Raw genomic sequence first — 20,440 nt, forward strand, 5'->3', positions numbered from 1 at the left:
GGCGTCCTCTTCAACCCTAACGCGCTTTCCCTGAGCCCAGGCCCCGTTCTGCAGCCGCCCCATTGGCCCCGCCCCTCGGCCCAGCTGCGTCACGTCACTTCCGCCCCAGGTTGACACAGGCCACGCCCACCCGCCGTGCCGCCCTTCACACTTGGTGAGCTCGTGGATTGTTGCGTTTGGTGACCAGACTCGAAAAGCTCCGCTCGCCCGGCTCGCGGGAATCTCGCGGATCTCCCCGAAAATGATGGCTTCTTGCGCGCCGCTCTCGGCACCTCTCTGTCGCCCCCAGAGCCACTTCTCTTCTTGGTGCTCCGCTGGGATCCTTTTAGGGGCCCTAGTGCTCCCGCTACCCGTATCCCCGTCCGGTAGGAGCCTGGAGAGGGCGTGCGCTCCAGCGCGAACGGGAGCGGGTCGGGGGCAGGCCGACCGGAGCCGAGGGCGGGGGAACTTCGCTCGTTGGGTCGTGCAGGTGGCGCGGGGCTGAGTCGACCCGGGTCGTGCGGAGTAGGTAGTGCGTGGCCAGCCTTCCCCCCGGGTGGCGCTGTGCAGGGATCCCGGCGGTGAGGACCACGAAGCGCAGGAGGTGAAGGCTTGGTGGTCGGCACCGAGCGGTGCGGCGGGGTGGGTGAGCCAGTGTTGACCGGGCCAGGCTGTGTCCCTAGCGAAAGCTTGCAGGCTGTTACCGGCACTGAGCCAAGTCGGGACGGGAGCGCGGACGCGGTGCTTGCGGTGAGGGCTTGCTCTTGAGTGCCCAGGAGCGTGGGGGAGTTACTGGGACTCGTGCTGTGCCGGTGGGGAGGGTTTGCCCTGCTTCCCTGGGCCGGATGGTGCCGTGTTGAGAGGGGTATTTGTGCCCCGCGTGGCTGGGCTGGGGAAGCCGCGGGCGGTGTTGTCGGGTGTGTGCTCCACGGAAGTGGCCAGCCCAGCGGTGCCGAGTGTGGAGCGAGGAGGTCCGCTGCTCGCTTCGTCAGGGGGCTGGGAAGCGCGTGGTGTGCCTGTACTGCTGGGGTGAGAGCAGGCTCTGGGTGCCTGCGGTTCAGAGAGTTTGGCAAGGCACGCCCTGCTTTTGTACCTGACGTTGACAGACTCCTTCTTGTCCAAGATCATACTAGAATCCGTTTGCAGGCTGTTGCTTTTTTTTTTTCCCATGTAGTTATCTTCCTGCTCCCAATCAGTACAGACAGTATCCAGTTTTATTACCGAATGGCTTTTTGGCATTCTTCCTTTCTTTTCATTAGGTTGGATCATATTGGAGGGGATACCCGAAGTAACCTAAAAAATATTGGTAGTGAGAAATGATTATCGTAAGAGATGAACGATAAATAATGTGAATTTGGCTTTCCTCTGCAGCTCAAAAACTATGGCTGAAGGCCCATCAGCTAAATTTGTTTCGTGTTTCACTGAATGGAAATGAGTACTTTAGAAATATATTTGGTGGAAAAGATATACTTATTGTATAAAATATACAAATCAAAGGACAACTGTTTTAAATACTTTGGTGTATTTCTTCTGTCTTCATATTCACGTGTGTTCCTTTGCCCAAGTTATTTTCAGGATCCTGTTACATATACCGTTTGTATGCTGCATTCTTTCCTTAGCAGCGTTCATTCCACAAAGATTTGCCTTCCCTGTGCCAGGTCCTGTGCTGGTCCTGAGCGTACCCTGCTCAGCAATAACAAACCATTCCTGTTTTCATGATCTTTATTGTCTGTCTGCACACACACCCGAATATAAGCAGAGATTGTGTTTGCTCACTGTTAGATCCCCAGTGCCAAGCACACAGTAGATAATCAAGAAATATTTGCTAAAAGTTGTTGGGAGTGGCAGACAGTAACGAAAACATAATACTAATGAATACGTTATAACCCAAAAGAAGTGCTCTGGAGGAAAGGAGCCTGAGACTGACAGCATTTAGCAAACGAGTGGAGGTGGGGAAGACTTTCCTGCTCATCAAACAGGCCAACTCTGCCACTTTGAGGCTTCTGCACTTGCTATTCCTTCAGCCTTGCAACATGGTCCTCCTGCCTCTTGCATTATTGGCTCTTTCTTATTCTTCAAAGTCAGTTGAGATGTGACTCCCTCAGATGGACCTTCCCTGACCACCTAGTCTCAGGTAGACACACATACACTCTCCAGCTTAAATCCTCCCTGGCTTGTAGTCGCCATTCCTAAACTCTCTTTTCTGTTTGCTCCCCACTAGAATGCAGAGGTCTTGTCTGTCTTGTCACACTTGTGGTTCCAAATGCCCGTTTTTTTTTTTTTGCATCTATTTCAACAGTCTTGTATTACTATTAAATACTAGAAAATTAAATATACTATTCAGCAGGGGCTTAGATCTCTGGAAAAAATGCCTCAGGAGGAAGGTTCTTCAAGGCACTGTATTTACGAGGGCCTTCCTGCGGTGCCTATAACCTATGGCAGGACAGCTGAGGGTCCAGGAGGCTGTGTCTTCCCCTGTTTGTAGACTCTCCAGGGTCACAGTATTGCAGTCTTACTTGTTACAGATCATTAACAAGTTCATTTCTATATATGAGGGGGTGGGGGGGTGGAACAGTGGTAGTAAAAAGAAAACAAAAGGAATTTTTAAGAAGAATAATGTTTAGAATAGTGTTAAAGCTAGAAGTTAAAGGAGACTTTGAAAGCTATTTAAAATAGAGGAAAGTAGATCACTAAAATGAATAGGATGCATCATGGAACACAACAAAAGTAGAAATGAAGAGGAAAAACAAGGTTAAGGTTGAACGGTAAAATCAAAGAGGTAAGAAACTTAGAGGAAGTAAAATGAGAACTTACTATCCCGGGCAGGGGAAAATGTGGATAAAATAAACATTTCACTTTTGAAGCAGCTGATGAGGAGAAGGTTTTGTGAGCAGACACGGTTGTGCCTGGGAGGTTTGTCATCTCAGAGGTAGTTGCCAAATGGTATGACGTCGCAGAAGGGAACATTTGTTGAATTTGGGGACCAGTCTCATTCCTCCGGAAGGAGTCTGCTTTTTTGGACAAACCCACAATCTCGCATAATGGGTGGTTTCTTCTGTCTATTTTAGGTCTTCTCTTTCTTTCCAGTAAAGAAGCCAATATCACTAAGTGCTTACACAGTAGTTACTTAGTGGCCTTATTCTGCATATTACAATGCAAAGACAGCAGTCCTTGTCTGGTCAGTTGCTAGGTTACCAGAATCCTGGGAGACAGGCAACAAAAGAAATTATGTGGCCAGCTCTCTCCAGTGCATAAAGCTTTAAGATGATTATCTCCTTGTCTAGAAGACAAGCGTTGAGCAGGAATTGCTGCTGAGCAGGGAGGAAGGGTGTTCCGAGCAGAGGGAGCAGTGTGAGCAACGGCTCAGAGATGTGACGTGGCTCGGGGATTCATGGACTGCCAAGCTACCCAGTGAGGCAGCAGTAGGGCAAAGGAGGCGAGAGCAAGGAGAGGACTAGATCATAGAGTGAAAAATTGTGAAAAGCAACAGGATAGTCAGGAATGAACAGTCACCATCATAAAATTCAGGCATGATGTTATTACCTGTCCTTTTAGGGCACCTTGAGCCGTTCTGTTTGACTTGGCACAACGCAGATCTACATTAGGGTTGCTCTAATTTCCCCAGGCTCAGTAGCAGGTCATTTCTTGAGGACTAACTTGCAGACACAGTGTCTTGGTGTAAGCACGCGAGGGTTCCAGATGAGAGACCGTGATGGGAAGTGGTGGTCGTAGTGGAACCAGGCTGCCTGGCTTCACTCCTGGGTCTTTCTACCTATTGGGAATGTTTCTTGGGCAAAGTACTTCACCTTACTATGCTTCAGTTTGCTCATCTTAAGGAGGGGCAAATAGTACCTGGAACTATTATGGAAGAGTAATCTCAACTCATAGGATTATCATGAAGATTAAGTTAGTTTAAAAGCACTTAAAATAATGTTTGGCACAAGTAGTGCTTAAATTTGCTTTTTCTAAAATTATTACTATCATCACTATTGTTGTAAGAACCAACTACTGGAATCTTTCATTAACCCACAATATATAGAACAAATATAACCCACAATCTTTAGAGTTCACCTTTGAGAATGTTAAAACACCATTTCATATAATAGCTGTAGTGAAGAATGGATTCATGATAAAATAATAAACTAAGCATAAATATTTTGACGTGAAAGAAATTAAAAACTCTGGTAAAGGGAAATGTCTGTAACTAAATCAGTGAAATAAATTTGAAGACAGTCAGCAAAGAAAAAAAATCATGATTTGCATATACCTCTGGAACCAGTTGGCTGAACAGTAAAGAATTTGAATTTGGATTTAAAAGTGTGTAGAACTGAGGGGCTGGTCCCGTGGCTGAGTGGTTAAGTTCGCGCGCTCCACTGCAGGCGGCCCAGTGTTTCGTTGGTTCGAATCCTGGGCGCGGACATGGCACTGCTCATCAAACCACGCTGAGGCAGCGTCCCACATGCCACAACTAGAAGGACCCACCACGAAGAATATACAACTATGTACCGGGGGACTTTGGGGAGAAAAAGGAAAAAGAATAAAATCTTTAAAAAAAGAAAAAAGTATAGAACTGATTCCAGTGATCATTCAGCTCTGGCGTTAGGTACTAGAAATGCAGTGATGAACGAGACATGGTTCTCAAGAAGGTGACAGACTCACAAGGAGTATAAATAATAAAGAATTACAATATGAAAAGAGCTATGGTAGAAGTTAGTTGGGGCAGCAGGAGAACACTTAACCCAGTTTTTTGATTGAGAGATGTCAGGAGCTTCAAGGAAGAAGTGGCATCTAAGATGAAACTGAAGGATGAGTGGGTGGGAGGAATGGCAGGGTCCCTGGTCAAAGTTGAAGTAAAGTGATGCATGGAGCCTGCAGTGCTAATGTAATTCAAGTCTCTGAATGGACACTACATGAATTCAAATATGGCTTGAGAATAGTGTGCAAGAGTGAACAGCGTCCTGATAGTGACAGATTTTAAAAGACTGTTAGCCATGTGAAGGGGCTTAGACGTTATCTTGAGGGGAATGGGGAGCCATTGACAGGCATCTGACATGGAAGAACATTGGTCACTCTGTCATATCAATATTATTGTAGTTGCAATGTAAGAAATTGCTGAAGTAGAAGTGACATTATTTTAAGTAGAAAAAATGGCCCCCCCTACAAAATAAATCCAAAGTAAAAAATTTATCTAAAAGCGTAGCAATGTAGTACCTTTACTACAGGGATATATTGGACAAACAGCTACCTCAGGGTGCTTCTGAGGGACTGCATGATCCATTGATCAGTGAAGGAAGATTGAATTATATAAAATAATGTCCATGAAAGCAAAGTGTTTTTCATGTAAGCCTGTCAAAATAGTACACTGTGATATTTAAATGGCTTCTATTCACTTATAAAATTCTCAATTCACCAATATGAAAGATATGAAATATCTTACATTTTGAAGGACTTCAGTCCATCTTTATTTTGATCTGTGAAATCCATGATGCTTATTTAATCACTGCCTCTTAGCGTAGCATTTGTTGAGCACCCGCTGGGTAGAGAGTGTAGTAGAAAAAGAAGGCATGTGATCCCTGAGCTCTCGGAGCTCACCTTCTGAGAGGAGACTGAGCCTGCAGTGCCAAGTGATCATGAGTTTGTGTTTCAAACTGTGGAGGGTAATCTCAGCAGAGTGCTATATACTATAGAGACTTCTTTGAGGAGATGTGAGTTTGGGAATGAATTTAGAAAAAAGTGGGGAAGGATGCATACCTATAAATATATTATAAACCAAAAACATTGATTTTGTCTCTTCAATTTACTGATGAGTGAAAATTAAGCTTATTCCCCAAGAAACCAAAAGCTAATAAGATGTTATTAAAAACAAGCAAGACACATCGTCCACAACTGCCACCAGTTGGGGAAAAGCATGGACAGTCATTTAACATCTTTTCAAGAATCTTTCCTTTATTCTGTACTTCTTACCTGCTGCCAGGCCACAGGCCCTGTCTGGTGAAAGAGGTGAAATGCTTTATTTTCATGTTCTTATTCTCTTTTTTCTAGATGCCTGTGGTGATCCACTAAGATACGAATCTATGAAACTGAAGGGTGTCGCTCAACGCCATTACAGCCCTGGTGCCACAGTAGAATACGAGTGTCGTCTAGGTTACCAGCTCAAGAGACCTCCTCTTCCCACCTCTGCCCGCTGTCAGGCTGATAACACATGGACACCACTCCGGGAGGCTTGTACAAGTAAGTAAACAAAACATTTTTTGAGTTTTTTTTTTGCTCTAGAGATATTCACACATTTTACAGCACACATTCCACTACTGAGATGATCATTTTCTCATGTGAATGTAGGTTTTAGAAAGCAAGGTAGTTTTTAGGGCTTTGAAAAATCTCCAGGGAATCTTTTTCTTGGCAGCTGGTTGCCTAGGTCAATGTGAATCTTAAGTTTGGCCTTATCATAGTTAAAGAAAGTCAATAATATTCCCACAAATTGCAAAGAACAATGTAGAATTTTGATTTTGATTAAAATCTTTTGAAATTCATATAAAACAATGAATTTGAAAATTATCTTTTAGGAAAATCATGTCCACATCCAGGAGACCTCATAAATGGCAAAGTAGAATATGTTAATGGAACTTTGACGTTTGGTTCACAGATTCATTATTTTTGTAATGAGGGGTAAGTAAGTTGCTCCTTAGAGGAAATAAGGTAACTGTTTTGAAGTCCATTTTTGTCTTGCTTCTTTTCTAAAGCATGTCCATAAAGTTGATTCCATTTTGCTTTCTATGTGACAAGTTGTGCTTGTAGCCAAACAACTCCTGGGCTTTTTATGGAGGTTGAAAAGATGTGTAATTAATAGGAAGAAATTTGAATTGAAGGAAAGCAAAATTGTATACTACTATTATAATAATAAGCCTATCCCAACAGAGTGCACTCTATTTAAAACGGCCAGCTCTCAGAGTTGAAGTAGGGCTTCTGGAAATGGGAGGTAGAATTGCCATCCAAAGATACTCTTATACTGACTGAGGTAACACTGGAAGGGGCCAGCAGACCAAAATTGACCTGGTCAGTCGGGACCATAATGTTGAGCAAGATGTCTTAGTTGGAAAACCTTATCTTTGAGACTGCTGCGAAGGAATGAAGCATCTCAAAAAGAGGTCCTGAGCACTTAATAATAGCCTTTGTTCGATGGGGCTCTTTTAATAGTATGTATTGGGAATGCTGGGCATTTATGAAAAATGTGTGTTTAGAGGGTAAGTGTAATACACTATAGAAATGCAACTGATTTTTTAATATCAACTTTGTATCCTGTTACTTTGCTGAATTGATTTATTCTGATTTTTTTGAGATTGTGGGTGCATGTAATCTTTAGAGTTTTTTACGTATGAGAACATATCATCTGCAGACAATGATAATTTTACAGCTTCCTTTGCAATTTGGTTGACTTTTATTTCTTTTCTTTCCAAATTGCTCTGTCTAGAACTTGCAGTACTATGTTGACTAGAAATGGTAAAAGCAGGCATCCTTGCCTTGTTCTTCATCTTAGAGGAAAAGCTTTTAGCTTTTCACCATTGAATAGGATGTTTGCTGTGGGTTTTTCATGTATGGCATTTAGTATCTTGAAGTTGTTTCCTTCTGTTCCCCATTTGTTGAGTATTCTTATCATAAAAACATAGTGAATTTTGTCAAATGCATTTTTTTTGCAGCAATTGAGATGATCTTATTGTTTTTTCCCTCTATTCTGTTGATGAGGCATATTACATTGATCGAATTTCCTATGTTGAGGATGTTTCCATTCCAGGAATAACTCCCACATGCTCATGATGTATAATCCTCTTAATATGCTGCAAAATTGTTTGCTAGTATTTTGTTGAGGATTTTTACTTTAATGTTCATCAGGCATATTGGTTTGTAGCTTTCTTTTCTTGTAGTGTCTTTGTCTAGCTTTGGTATCACGGTAATGCTGGTCTTGTAGAATGAGTTTGGAAAACTTTCTTCCCTTCAAATTTTTGGAAAACTTTGGTAAGGATTGGTATTAGTTTTTCTTTAAATATTTGGTAGAATTCACCAGTGTAACCTGGAGGCCCAGGGATTTTCTTTATTGGGAGATTTTTGATTACTGTTTGGGTCTCCTTAGTAGTTATAGGTTTATTCAGATTACTTATTTCTTAATGATTTGGTCTTGGTAGATTTGTGTTTCTAGGAATTTGTCCATTTTATCTAGGCTATTCAGTTTTTTGGCATAAAATTTTTCATAGTACTCTCTTCATATTTTTTATTTCTGTAGAATTAGTAGTAATGTGCCCACTTAATTTCTGATTTCAGTAATTTTAGTCTTCTCTTTTTTCTTAGTCCATTTCACTATAAGCTTGTCAATTTTGTTGATCTTTTCAAACACCAAGTTTTGGTTTCATTGATTTTCTCTGTTGTTTTTTTCTTCTCTATTTTGTGCTCTAATCTTCATTATATATTGCCTTCTGCTAGCTTTGGGTTTAGTTCTTCTTTTTCTAGTTCTTTAAGTTGTAATGTTCGGTGGTTGATTTCAGATCTCTTGGTTTTTTTAATGTAAACATTTATAGCTGTATGGTCCCCCTTGGCACTGCCTTTGCTGCATCCCATAAGTTTTGATATGTTATGTTTTCATTTTCATTTATCTCAAAGCATTTTCTAATTTTCCTTGTGATTTCTTCTTTGATCCAGTGGTTGTTTAAAAGTTTGTTATTTAATTTTCACAATTTTGTGAATTTTCCACTTTTCTCTTTGATATTAGTTCCTAACTTCATCCCATTTTGGTTGGAGAAGAGACTTTGTACAATATCCGTATTTTTAAATCTATTGGTTAATATTAATTTGTGGCCTACATAATTATGTTGTTATTTTGGTATTATATGTTATATATTATATAATTAATTGTATTATAAATTACATTAATTTGTTTTATTAATTTGTGGCCTAACATATGGTCTGTCTTGGAAAATGTCCTGTGTGCACTTGAGAAGACTGTATATTCTGTTGGATAGACTTCTCTATATGTGTCTGTGAGGTCTAAGTTTATTGTGTTGTACAAGCCCTCTGTTTCCTTATTTATCTTCTGTCTAGTTCTATTCATTATTGTGAATGGGGTTTTGAAATCTCTAACTATTATTGTAGATATGCCTATTACATAGAAATGTGTATTTATCCCTTGAATTCTGTCACTTTTTGCTTCATATATTTTGATAGGCTGTCATTAGGTACATAAATGTTTATACTTGGTATATCTTCTTGCAGTATTGAACCTTTATTAATATATAGTCTTCTTATCTCTTGTAACTATTTTTGATTTAAAGTCTATTTTGTCTGATATTAGTATAGCCACCTCTCCTTTCTCTTGGTTACTATTTTCATGGAATAACTGTTTTCATCCTTTCACTTACAACTTGTTTTTGTCTTTGCATCTCAGGTGAGTCTCTTGTAGACTGCATAGAGTTCAATTGTGTTTTTATCCATTCTGCTAGTCTCTGTCATTTGATTGGAGAGTTTGATCCATTTACGTTTAATGTAGTTACTGAGAAGGAGTGAGTTACTCTGTCATTGTGCTATTTCTTTTCTATATGCCTTATGGGTTTTATTTTTGTCCCTCATTTCCTGTATTACTGTTTTCTTTTGTGTTTAGCTGATTTTTGTAGTGAACTGTTTAAGTTCTTTTGTGTATTTTCGATGTCTATTTTCTTTGTGGTTACCATGAGGATTACATTTAACATCCTATAGTTATAACACTCTAATTTGAATTTATACAAACTTAACTTCAATAAATTAGAAAAACTGCTTCTCTACAGATCCATCCCCAACCCTTCTCGATTTTGATGTCATGCTAGCCTCTACACTTATAATGATAATACTAGCTTCTACACTAATATTATCTTTGTGTTCTTTAAAAAGATTAGTCTCTGAAATCAGATAGAAAATTTGCAGTAACAGTCGATTATCATAGTAATACTAGCTTTCATAATTGCCCATATATTTACCATTGGTGAGATGTTTATTTATCCAAATGGCTTAGAGTTACTGTTGAGTCCTTTCATTTCACCTTTCAGGGGTCCCTGGAAATTTCTTGCAGGGAAAGTCTAGTGGTCACTAACTCTGCCAGTTTATTTTGTGAATGCCTGAATTTCTCCTTCACTTTTGAAGGACAGTTTTGCTGGATAGAGGATTTGGGGGCGACTCTTCCTTTTAGCACTTTGAGTATGTTGGTCAACTGTCTTATGGCTTCTGAGTTTCTGATGAGAAGTCTTCTGATAATCTTATTTAAAATCCCTTGGATGTGATGATTCACTTTCCTCTTGAAGCTTTCAAGATTCTCTCTTTGGCTTCTGAAAGTTTCGTTATTGTGTGTCTTAGTGTGGGTCTCTTTGAGTTCATCTTACTTGGAGTTTGTTGAGCTTTTTGGATGTTTACATTCATGCATTTCATTAAATTTAGGAAATTTTCAGCCATTATTTCCTCAACTGTTCTCTCTGCACCCTTCTTGCTATTTTCTCCTCCTGAGGGTCCCACAGTGTTTATGTTGATCTGTGTCTTGGTGTCCTGCATGTCCTTTAGGCTCTGTTCATATTTATTCAGTCCTTCTTTCTGTTCCTCAGACTCAGTAATTTCCATTCTTGTATCTTCAAGTTCAGCAGTTCTTTCTTCTGCTTGCTCAAATATGCCTTTAATTCCTATAGTGACTTTTTCATTGCAGTCATTGTACTTTTCAATTCCATAATTTACCTCTGGTTTCTTTAAGGTTTCCTGTCACCTAATTGATATTTGCATTTTGTTCACACATTATTTTCTTGACTTTATACAGTTCTTCTGTTAGTTCTCAGAGCATCTTTAAGACAGTTTTTTCTTTTATCTTTCAAATTTTATTGAGACCCCAGGGCCTTGGGGCTCAGTCAGGAGGCCATCCTACAGGCAAAGGAGGAGCCAGTGAAGAGGACTTATCTGACCTTCTTTTTGGGGCACAAGTTGTTGTTGTGGCCGTACTTGTTGTGACAGTGGACAGCACAGGGGTATAGGTGAGCATAATACTTGCAGATCATCCTGTAGCAGTTGTTTTTCTGGGTGAGCTGGCAGAGGGAAGGCTTGATGATGCCACCCCACAGGTGAAGCACCAAGTACACTGTAGACTCTGTCTGAATATTGTGCTCTGTGAGACTGTGCCTATCCTCTAGCTGTTTGCCTGCAAAAATCAGACATTGTTGAGAGATGATGCCCTTCTTGTCTTGGATTTTGGTTTTGACATTCTCACTGGTGTCATTAGGCTCAACCTCAAGAATGATAGTCTTGCCCTGCAGGTCTTCATAAAGATCTGCATGTCTGCATCTGCTCTTCAGCCCCTCATTGAAGAAAAAGAAGGTGGTGGTAGTGGAAACTTCCAATTTGCCACCGAGAGCACCTGTGCAAGACACGTATTTTAGAGTCTTTATTTAGTAAATCCACCGTGAGGTCTTTTCAGGGACAATTTCTGTTGATTTATTTTTTCTTTTGAATGGACCATACTTCCTCTTCCTTTCTATGTGCTGTGATTTTTTGTTGACCTGGACAGTTGAATCTAATAATGCAGTAACTCTGGAAAGATTATCCCACTTTCCTAAGGCTTGATGTTTTATTGGTTTTGTCTTTTTATTGTTGTAGATTGTCTCTGTGCTGAGCATCAGCCTGATGTGTAAACTGGAAGGACTTCTCAAGTCTTTTCTGAGCCTTTCTGTGGGAGTGCATAGTCACTTTCTAATTTTCCTCACATATGAAATTGTCCTAGTTTTTAATGCCTGGCTCCTGAGGGAGAGAAACTTAAAAATAAAGGGGATAGCAAAGGGCACTGAATCTTTAAATCCCTTGAAAATCACTTCAGTCAGCACAGAAGGGGCTCGTAAAAATGGGGCTAGGTGTGACAGCAATGGCTGCCCACCTCTCTGTCTGCTTCTCTGAGATCAGAAGTAGCAATCAGTGATAAGAGGACAGATCACTGATAACTACAGGACAGAGTCCTTTTTGCCCAACCTGGCTCCTACAGGCTGCTTATAAGCTGCTCCAGGGACATATGCCTGTTGAGAGTGGGGGATGGGTAGCTGCCACTGCACTAGTTGCTGAAATTGACCAAAATTAAGGCAAATTACCTGTCTAAGTCTTCCCCTGGAAATTGCAAGCTATCAACAAACTCCAGAGTTCCAAAATAGTTACATGAATCAGATTCTACCAGTACAATTGTTGTCTGGGTGGGAGACACTGGGCTTCCATCTCCTAACATATTCTAATATGGAATCAGTGAACATTGGCGTAAAAGTCAGGTGGAAGCATGTACAGGCAGTTTCACTTAATATTTTTTAACTTAATCAAGTGAAAATATTGGAACATCCAGTTAATACTCATAGAGAGTCTGCTAGGCGCTTTGAAAAATACCAAAAGTTTAAGACAGAGACTCTTCTCAAAGAAGTTGTAGCCTTCTTAAGAAACAAAATATATCCAGAGAGATGTCAAAGCAAAATAGTAAATGAGAAGTACCAAATAAATAGAATTATTCATGATCATTGCAATGAGAGTCCGGAAGGAGGAGAGGGTGCTGTGAATTTAAATCATCAGAGAAGAGTTCATCCAGTAGAATTCCTGACCTATTCCTAGAAAGACATTCCGATCTAAAGAAGATTACGAAGAGCCAAAACCTACCTGGCCCTCACTGTGTGCCAGATGCTAACTCATCTAAGCCTCAGAACAGCCCCATGAGGTAGGTTCTATATCCGCTCTTCATCGATGAGGAAGCTGAGCCAGAGAAACATTAGGGGACTCGCCCAAGCTCCAATACAAGTCCCTCGTGGAGGCTGGGACTGGCATCCAGGCAGCAAACTCCAGGGCCTCTTCTCTCTACTCAGTCACTGTCCTTACTGCGCAGAATGGCATGACTGAGGACGTAGAAATGAACGTGTAATGTGATTGCCAGAGAGAGAAAAGAGGCCTGACTGACAGGTATGACAGATTTATTTAGACATTTTCCTCCTGGCCAGTGTGCATTTAAATGCAGAAACTCTTTAATTAAATTGCACATTTTGTTAGCAGTTTCATTATTTTAGAAACTTCTCAAACTACATTAGTGCGGAAAAACAACCATATAAGTATTTTCTTCATTATTATTTGCATCTTGTTAACTGTAAAGAACACAGTAAATTTGTCCTTTTTCTTTTAGTTTTAACTTAATTGGAACTAAAATTCTATATTGTGAAATTGTTGGAGAAACTGTGAACTGGAGTGACAATCCCCCACTATGTCAAGGTAGGTATCTTCTCTCTTTAGAATTTACAGCAGCAGTTCTCACACTTTGTGGCCTCAGAACCCCTTACCCTTTGAAATTAACAAAGACCCCAACGAGCTTTCCTTTATGTGGGTTATATCTTGATATCCATTATATTGGAATTAAAACTGAGACTTTTTAAATAATTATTTGTTAACTTTTAAGAACAGTGAGCTCACTACATGGTAACATATGGAACAGATTTTTGTGAAAAATCAATTTTCTGAAACAAATAGAATAGTGGCATTGTTTTACATTATCACAAATCTCTTCAGTATCTTTCTGAAAGGATGACATCTGGATTCAGTCTTTTGCCTTGTCACACAGTTTGTAGCCTTCGGAGAATTTCACTATACACTCATAAGGATGAAAGTGAAAAAAGACAATACTATCTTGGTATTGTGAACCACCAATTTAGCAAACAGATATACTTATAAATTCCAAAGCGTTTGTCAACCAGCACTGAATTTTATTTTTAATCACAAGCATATTTTCTCATTTAATTGTCAGCATCTCTTGTGATGAGAACAAAATATAGTGTGGCCTTGCAGATAGACGTAGATATTTCATCTAGATATTTTATATAGATACTTAAGAAAACAAGTTTCATTTTGAAAGTTCATTTCTTTGTTAATGGTTTGAATTTAGGATAATGCAATTTCTCATAGAATCCTTGTTCTAAATGGATATTGGATGCACAGCTAGATTGTACAAATCATATGTTAATGAGTCTATCGAAGCAGTTCCTAGGACTTTACTAATGCCATCTTAATCTTTTATGTTTCCTTTTGCCTTTCATGTCTGTGTTTTTCCCTTTTTAAGTGATGTATTGTAGACCACCTCCAAAAATACAAAATGGAAAACACAGCAGAAGCGACCAGGAGGAATTTAGATACGGTGAGGTAGTAATTTACAGTTGTGATCCTTCAAATGGACCGGATGAATATTCACTTGTTGGAGAGAGCAGGCTTGTCTGTTCTGGGAATGACGTATGGAGTAGTAAGCCTCCTGAGTGTAAAGGTACAAAAAGTTCCATTTATTTTCGTCTTCATATGTAAATACTGTAGAAACACTTTGGGAATGGTTTTACCTACTGGTAAGCAGAACAGTCACATGTGTGTCCTCCTCCTGTTAAATTGATTTCTAATTTAACTTAATATAGGTCAAATTGAGTGAAAAATAGTTCTAGTTGCAGAGTTCCCCACCCCTCACCTCACATGTTCTTGGCATTCCAATTTTACATTGTGAACTGCTGCGTATGTACACGAGTAAGGATTTTTTTCTTGATAGCATCAAAAAATAATACATACTGCCTTTAAAAGTAAGAAAGTTTTATCTTGTATTACAAGAAGTCTGAGAGTTTTGGCTGTAGGAAGTGGTAGAGTAAATTGTAAAATATTAGCTCTTTTACTGATAAGATTGATAAATGTGACAAAACATATTTATAAAGAATATTTAAGGCCCTAGAGAGTGACCAACAGCAGGGAGACACTGAGGGGATTGGACTCTTGAAGGAAGGGAACCACTGAATAACAACAAAATATTTACTCTTTTCAAGTGCACACAGAACATTTTCTAGTACCATATTCTAGGCAATAAGATAATTTGTAACAAATTTTAAAAATCCAACATCATTTACAGTACATTATCTGCTCACAATAAATCCAATAAAGATATCTATAAAATCCTCAAATATATGAGAATCATGGAAGAGACTACTAACCAAGAACTGAGTCAAAGAAGAAGTCACAAGGGATATTAGAAAGTGTTTTGAAGTGAATAAAAATGAAAACACAACAAATCAAAATTTGTGGGGATACAGCAAAAGCATTGCATAGAGGATATTTATAGCATAAAAATACTTGTATTTGAAAAAGGGAAAAGTCTGAAATTATTAATCTGAGCTTTTACCTTATGAAAATAAAGAGAAGAACCAATTAAACATAAAACAAGGAAACAGAAGGAAATAAATAGGATAGAGAGAAATCAAGGCTATGGAAAAGAGGGAAAAAAAGAGAATCAATGAAACTAACACCTTTTTCTTGAAGAAGATCAGCAAAATAAATATACCCATAGCCAGTCTGACACGAAAAGAAGATATACATTACCAATATCAAGAATGAAAAAGAACATCAGTAAATATCCTGCAGACATTTAAAGGATAATAAAGGAATAAAGCAAACAACTTTATCCCTCTTAATTTGACAGCTTAAACCTTCTCCCAAAGAGAACTACAGGCCCCGTGTGCTCACTGGGATGTTCTACCGAACATTTAAGGACAAAATAAGAGCAGCTCTACACAAACTCTTCAAGAAAATAGAAGAGGAGGGAACACTTCTCAACTCCTATCATGAGAATGGCATTTCCATAATACCAAAAGCAGACAAAGTCATTGCAAGAAAGTAACAAACATCATCTATAATGAATATAGAACCAAAACTTCTTAACAATATATTAACAAGTGAAATCCTGTCATACATAAAAATTAGAATATATTGTAGTCGAGTAGGAGTTAATCCATGAATGCAAGGTTGATTCAGATTCAGAAATTAATTAGTGTAATTTGCATTATAAAGAGACTATAAAGAAAAAGTTATGTGATCCTCTTAATAGATGCAAAAAAAAAAAGCATTTAACAGAAGTCATCATATTTTCATGATAAAACCTCTCAGCAAACTAGGAATAAAAGGAAACTATCTGAACCTGTTAAAGGTACCTACAAAAATCCCACAGCCAACGTTATATTTAATGGTAAAAAACTAATTTATTTCTGGCTAAGGTAGGAAGAAGACAAGGATGTGTATTCTCTCCACTCTATTCAGCATTGTATTGGAAGTCCTAGCCAGTACAATAAGGTGAAAGATAGAAATAAACATGCATTTCAGAAAGGAAGAAATAAAATAGACTTTGTTTACTTAGGACATGATTGTGCAGACAATTTGAAAGACTGAAGTTTTATTAAGGTTGCAAGCCATAAGATCAACATACAGAAATCAATTATATGTCTATACACTAGCAATAAGCCATTAGAAATTGAAATTTTTTAAGTAGCATTTACAACAGCTTGAAAATACACAAAATACTGGAATATAAATCTAACACATGTGCAAGATTTGAATGGTAAAAAGAACTAAACACTTATGAAAGAAATTAAAGACCACCTTGATAAATAGAAATTCAGTGGTCACGGATTGGAAGACACAATATAATAAAGGTGTCAGTTCTCCTTAATTGATCTATAAATTCTACACAATCCCAATAAAACTCCCAGCAGAAATTTTTGTAGAAATTGACAAACTAATTGTAAATTTTGTATGAAAAGCCAACAAAAGTGGAATAGTCAAAATAATTTTCAAAAATATTAGAAGACCCATTCTACTTGTGTCAAGACTTACAAAATGTACTATAAAGCATATAATCAAGAAGATGTGCTGTTGGTCAAAAGATGACCATATGGAGCAATGGAACAGAACAGAGAGCCCAGAAATAGACCCTTTCAAAAGTGTCCAGTTGGCTTTGTCACAGGCATACAAATTTAGTGGAAAAATGGTAAAATACAGGCACAATTGGACATCCATATGCAAAAAAAAAAGAACTTCAACCTACGTTAGCACCATATATGTTTACTCAAAATGCATCATAGAGTTAAATGTAAAACCTAAAACTATAAGACTTTTAGTAGAAAACATTTGTGACCTAGCCAAAGATTTTTTAAATACAACCCTAAAAGCATGATCCTTTAAAGAAAAAAATTAATGTTAGACTTCTAAAAAACTCAAAACTTCTGCTCTCAAAAGACACTGTTAGAAAAATCAGCAAACAGAGCCACAGACTGGGAGAAAATATTTGCAAAGCACATATCTGATAATGGCCTTCTATCTACAATATATAAAGAACTCTCAAAACACAATAATAAGAAAACATCTTAATTCTTAAAAAATGGGCAGAATGTTTGAATAAACCTATTTCACTACAGGAGATGAACAGATGGCCAAAAAGTACATGAAAAGTTGCTCAATATCCCTAGTGACCACAGAAATGTAATTTAAAGCCATAGTGAGATACCCCTATGCACCTCTTAGAATGGCTGAAAGTAAAGACAAAAACAAAAAAGTAAAAATACCATGTACGGGCAAGGCATGGAGCAATTGGAACTTGCATACATTGCTGGTAAAAATGCAAAGTGGTATGACCATTTTGGAACACAGTTTTTATTTCTTATAAACTTAAACATACACTTAACGCACAACTCAGCAATGCAAGGAAAATGAACACATGTTCACATAGAAACCTATATGAGAATATTCATGGTCACCTTAGTCATAATCACCCCCTGCTGGAAAGAACCCACATGTTTTTCAAGTGTTGAGTGGATAAACAAACATGATATATCCATACAATGGAAAAGACTGCAATAAAACAGAATGAACTTCTAATCCATGCAGCAACAGGAGTGAATCTCACATGCATTATGCTAAGTGAGATAAGCCATACTCAGAGGCTGTGATCCCATTATGATATTCGGGAAAAGCAACACAATAGAGATGGAAAACAGATCAGTGGTTGGCCTCATTGGGGCAGGTGGTTGGAGGGTGGAGAAGGTTGATTATAAAGTGGCATGAGGAAATATTGGGGGCTTATGGAACTTTTCTGTCTTTATTGTGGTGGTAATTGCATGATTATTTGCATTTGTTAAAACTCATAGAGCTGTACTCTTAAAAGGATGAATTCTACTGTAAGTTATATCTAGTACATCTAACTTAAAGAAAATCATTAGTGCAATTAACAGCAGTTTAGCACAACAGAGAAAGGATCAATGAACCAGAAATCAGGACAATAGAAATCCAACATGCTTTGAAAAGAAACAGTAAAGAAAGAGAGAGAGAGATTTTCAGCTGTGGGAGAGTAACAAGCAGTCAAACATACATCTATTTGGAGTTTCAGAAAGAGAGGAGAAAGAACAGTATAGACAATTGTTTGAATAAATATGGGCCAAAAATTACCAAATTTGATCGAAAACAACAACCCTACAGCTCCAGGAAATTCAGTGACCTAGCAGGATAAATAATTTTTTTTTAAGATTTTATTTTTCCTTTTTCTCCCAAAACCACCTGGTACATAGTTGTGTATTTTTAGTTGTGGGTCCTTCTAGTTGTGGCATATGGGATGCTGCCTCAGCATGGCCTGATGAGTGGTGCCATGTCTGGGCCCAGGATTCGAACCAGTGAAACCCTGGGCTGCGGCAGCAGAATGCACGAACTTAACCACTTGGCCACGGGGCCGGCCCCTGGATAAATAAATTTTTTAAATTTTCCTAGAAACTCATTGAACTAAACATATCCTGGTAAAACTAGTGAAACAAAAGATAAAAAAGCAGCCAGTGAGAGGAAAAAAATCCATTACCCCCCCACCTCTCTTGCCACCTGCAAGCATGAATGACAGATGACTTCCCTTAAGGAACTGTGGACACCAGAAGACAATAATATCTGCTAATGTGCAGAATGAGAAAGAAAACACTTAAGCTAGAATTCACTGTCAAGGAGAAATCTTCAAAACTGAAGGTGAAATCAATAAAAAGATTTTCAAATAAACAAGAGCTAAGAGAATTTGTCACTAGCCAACCTGCACAACAAGAATTGCTAAAGGAAGTCGCTTGGGCTGAAGGGAAATGATGCCTGATGGAAATTCAGATCCACGGGACAGGGGAAGAGCGCTCTTCTGGCTGGAGAGACTCAGCATCCTGCGGCCCTTGGCTGCTGCTCCGATTTGATCTCACACGATGTTCTCTTATACTCAGTGCCCACGCCAGCGTTTTGGTTTTTTTTTTTTCCCAAATTCTGCCAAACCCATTAGTGGATCCTGAAATCAATCTAGAGGAACTTGAACAGCATTTTACTTCTTCAGAAATAGAGTGGAAGGGGAAACACCAGAGTACACTGGTGTGGAGGCTGGAGTACTAACTTGATTTCAGGCCCATGTGCTTGTGTACTGGTTTACAACGTAAAATGTGTTTCTTGATCTCTGGGCTGCAGGCCAAAATGTTCAGAAAACACTGCCCTAACTCCATTGGCCTTTCTGTTTCATGAACAGCCCAGTTCGCGTATGTTGTTACTACCTCTGAACTTTCTTTTTGCGTAACTTTGCATGGCTAGTAGCTTCTTTTCAACTATTAAATTTGAGCTCAAGTATAAAAACTTTTTCCTAACTTTCTCAAAAAGCAGGGTACTGTAATCAGTGTTTGCATGACCTTCAAAGAAATCCCTGGAGCTAAAGAGTATTAAAAGTTGCTTTTGAACTTACCTACAATTTGTATCTGGTAGTTACACCTTTCTCAAAACTTGTCAGTAATGGAAAAAAGTGTAGCAAAGCCAGTAAACTATAATGGCAGTTTATTCTCAGTGGAAAAAATGTTACTAGATTTCTCTAAATCTGTTTGCCTGGAATTAAAATGCCCACATAAAGCTGTGGGTTTTTTTTAACTTAACATCTTGCCTTTCATTCTTTTTCCTTTATTCCCACTGGAAATTACTACTTTGTACTAGTTTTTCTGGTGCTCTGTTAAAGTGACTTTCTATTAATTCTGTAATTTCTCCACTTTTCAGTGGTCAAGTGTGAACCTCCAGTACTCAAAAATGGAAGAGTGGTGTCAGGATTTGGAAAAAAATTTTACTACAAAGCGACGGTTGTATTTGACTGCTTACCGGGTTTTTACCTCAGTGGCAACAATACAATTGTCTGTGGCGCCAACAGTGCTTGGGAGCCTGCGATCCCGACGTGCATTAAAGGTACGGGGGTGTCTTTCTCCTTCTTGTTTTTGTTCTTTCTCAGATTTTGTTTCTTTGATGTTAAATATCAGTGATACAGAATAATTGAAAAGAAGCAATTTTACTATTTTACTCCGCCTGGTATGCTCTTCCATGAGACATGTATGACATCAAATTCACAAGGAATTCTTCTGTTGTGATTTTGTTTGTTTTCATAGGGTCTTAGCACACTATGTACGTCATAGAGGTGTATAAATTTCTATTGTTCAGCTTTTTTAGGTGTAAAAATGGATAACAACCATTTTGGAGAAAATTGAAGCATGAGAATTTTTAGCTAATTAAGTCAAGAATAAAAAGCATAATTCATATAAATGAAAAGAAAGCAATCATTCCCAAGTGGGTG

The 20,440-nt window shown here is 38.7% G+C and overlaps 1 protein-coding gene across 1 annotated transcript in view; it reads left to right on the forward strand.

Moving 5' to 3' along the window:
- The window catches only part of LOC124249711 (complement receptor type 1-like), a 56,127-nt gene that overhangs the window by 2,273 nt on the left and 33,414 nt on the right, over nt 1–20,440 (forward strand). Inside the window, exons 3-8 of the mRNA XM_046680952.1 lie at nt 41–365; nt 6,022–6,210; nt 6,543–6,645; nt 13,169–13,254; nt 14,096–14,293; nt 19,876–20,058. Coding sequence (XP_046536908.1) covers nt 41–365; nt 6,022–6,210; nt 6,543–6,645; nt 13,169–13,254; nt 14,096–14,293; nt 19,876–20,058 — 1,084 coding nt within the window. The remainder of the gene's footprint in view (nt 1–40; nt 366–6,021; nt 6,211–6,542; nt 6,646–13,168; nt 13,255–14,095; nt 14,294–19,875; nt 20,059–20,440) is intronic.

This window comes from Equus quagga, chromosome 13 (assembly GCF_021613505.1).
Source record: "Equus quagga isolate Etosha38 chromosome 13, UCLA_HA_Equagga_1.0, whole genome shotgun sequence".
NCBI lineage: Eukaryota > Metazoa > Chordata > Mammalia > Perissodactyla > Equidae > Equus > Equus quagga.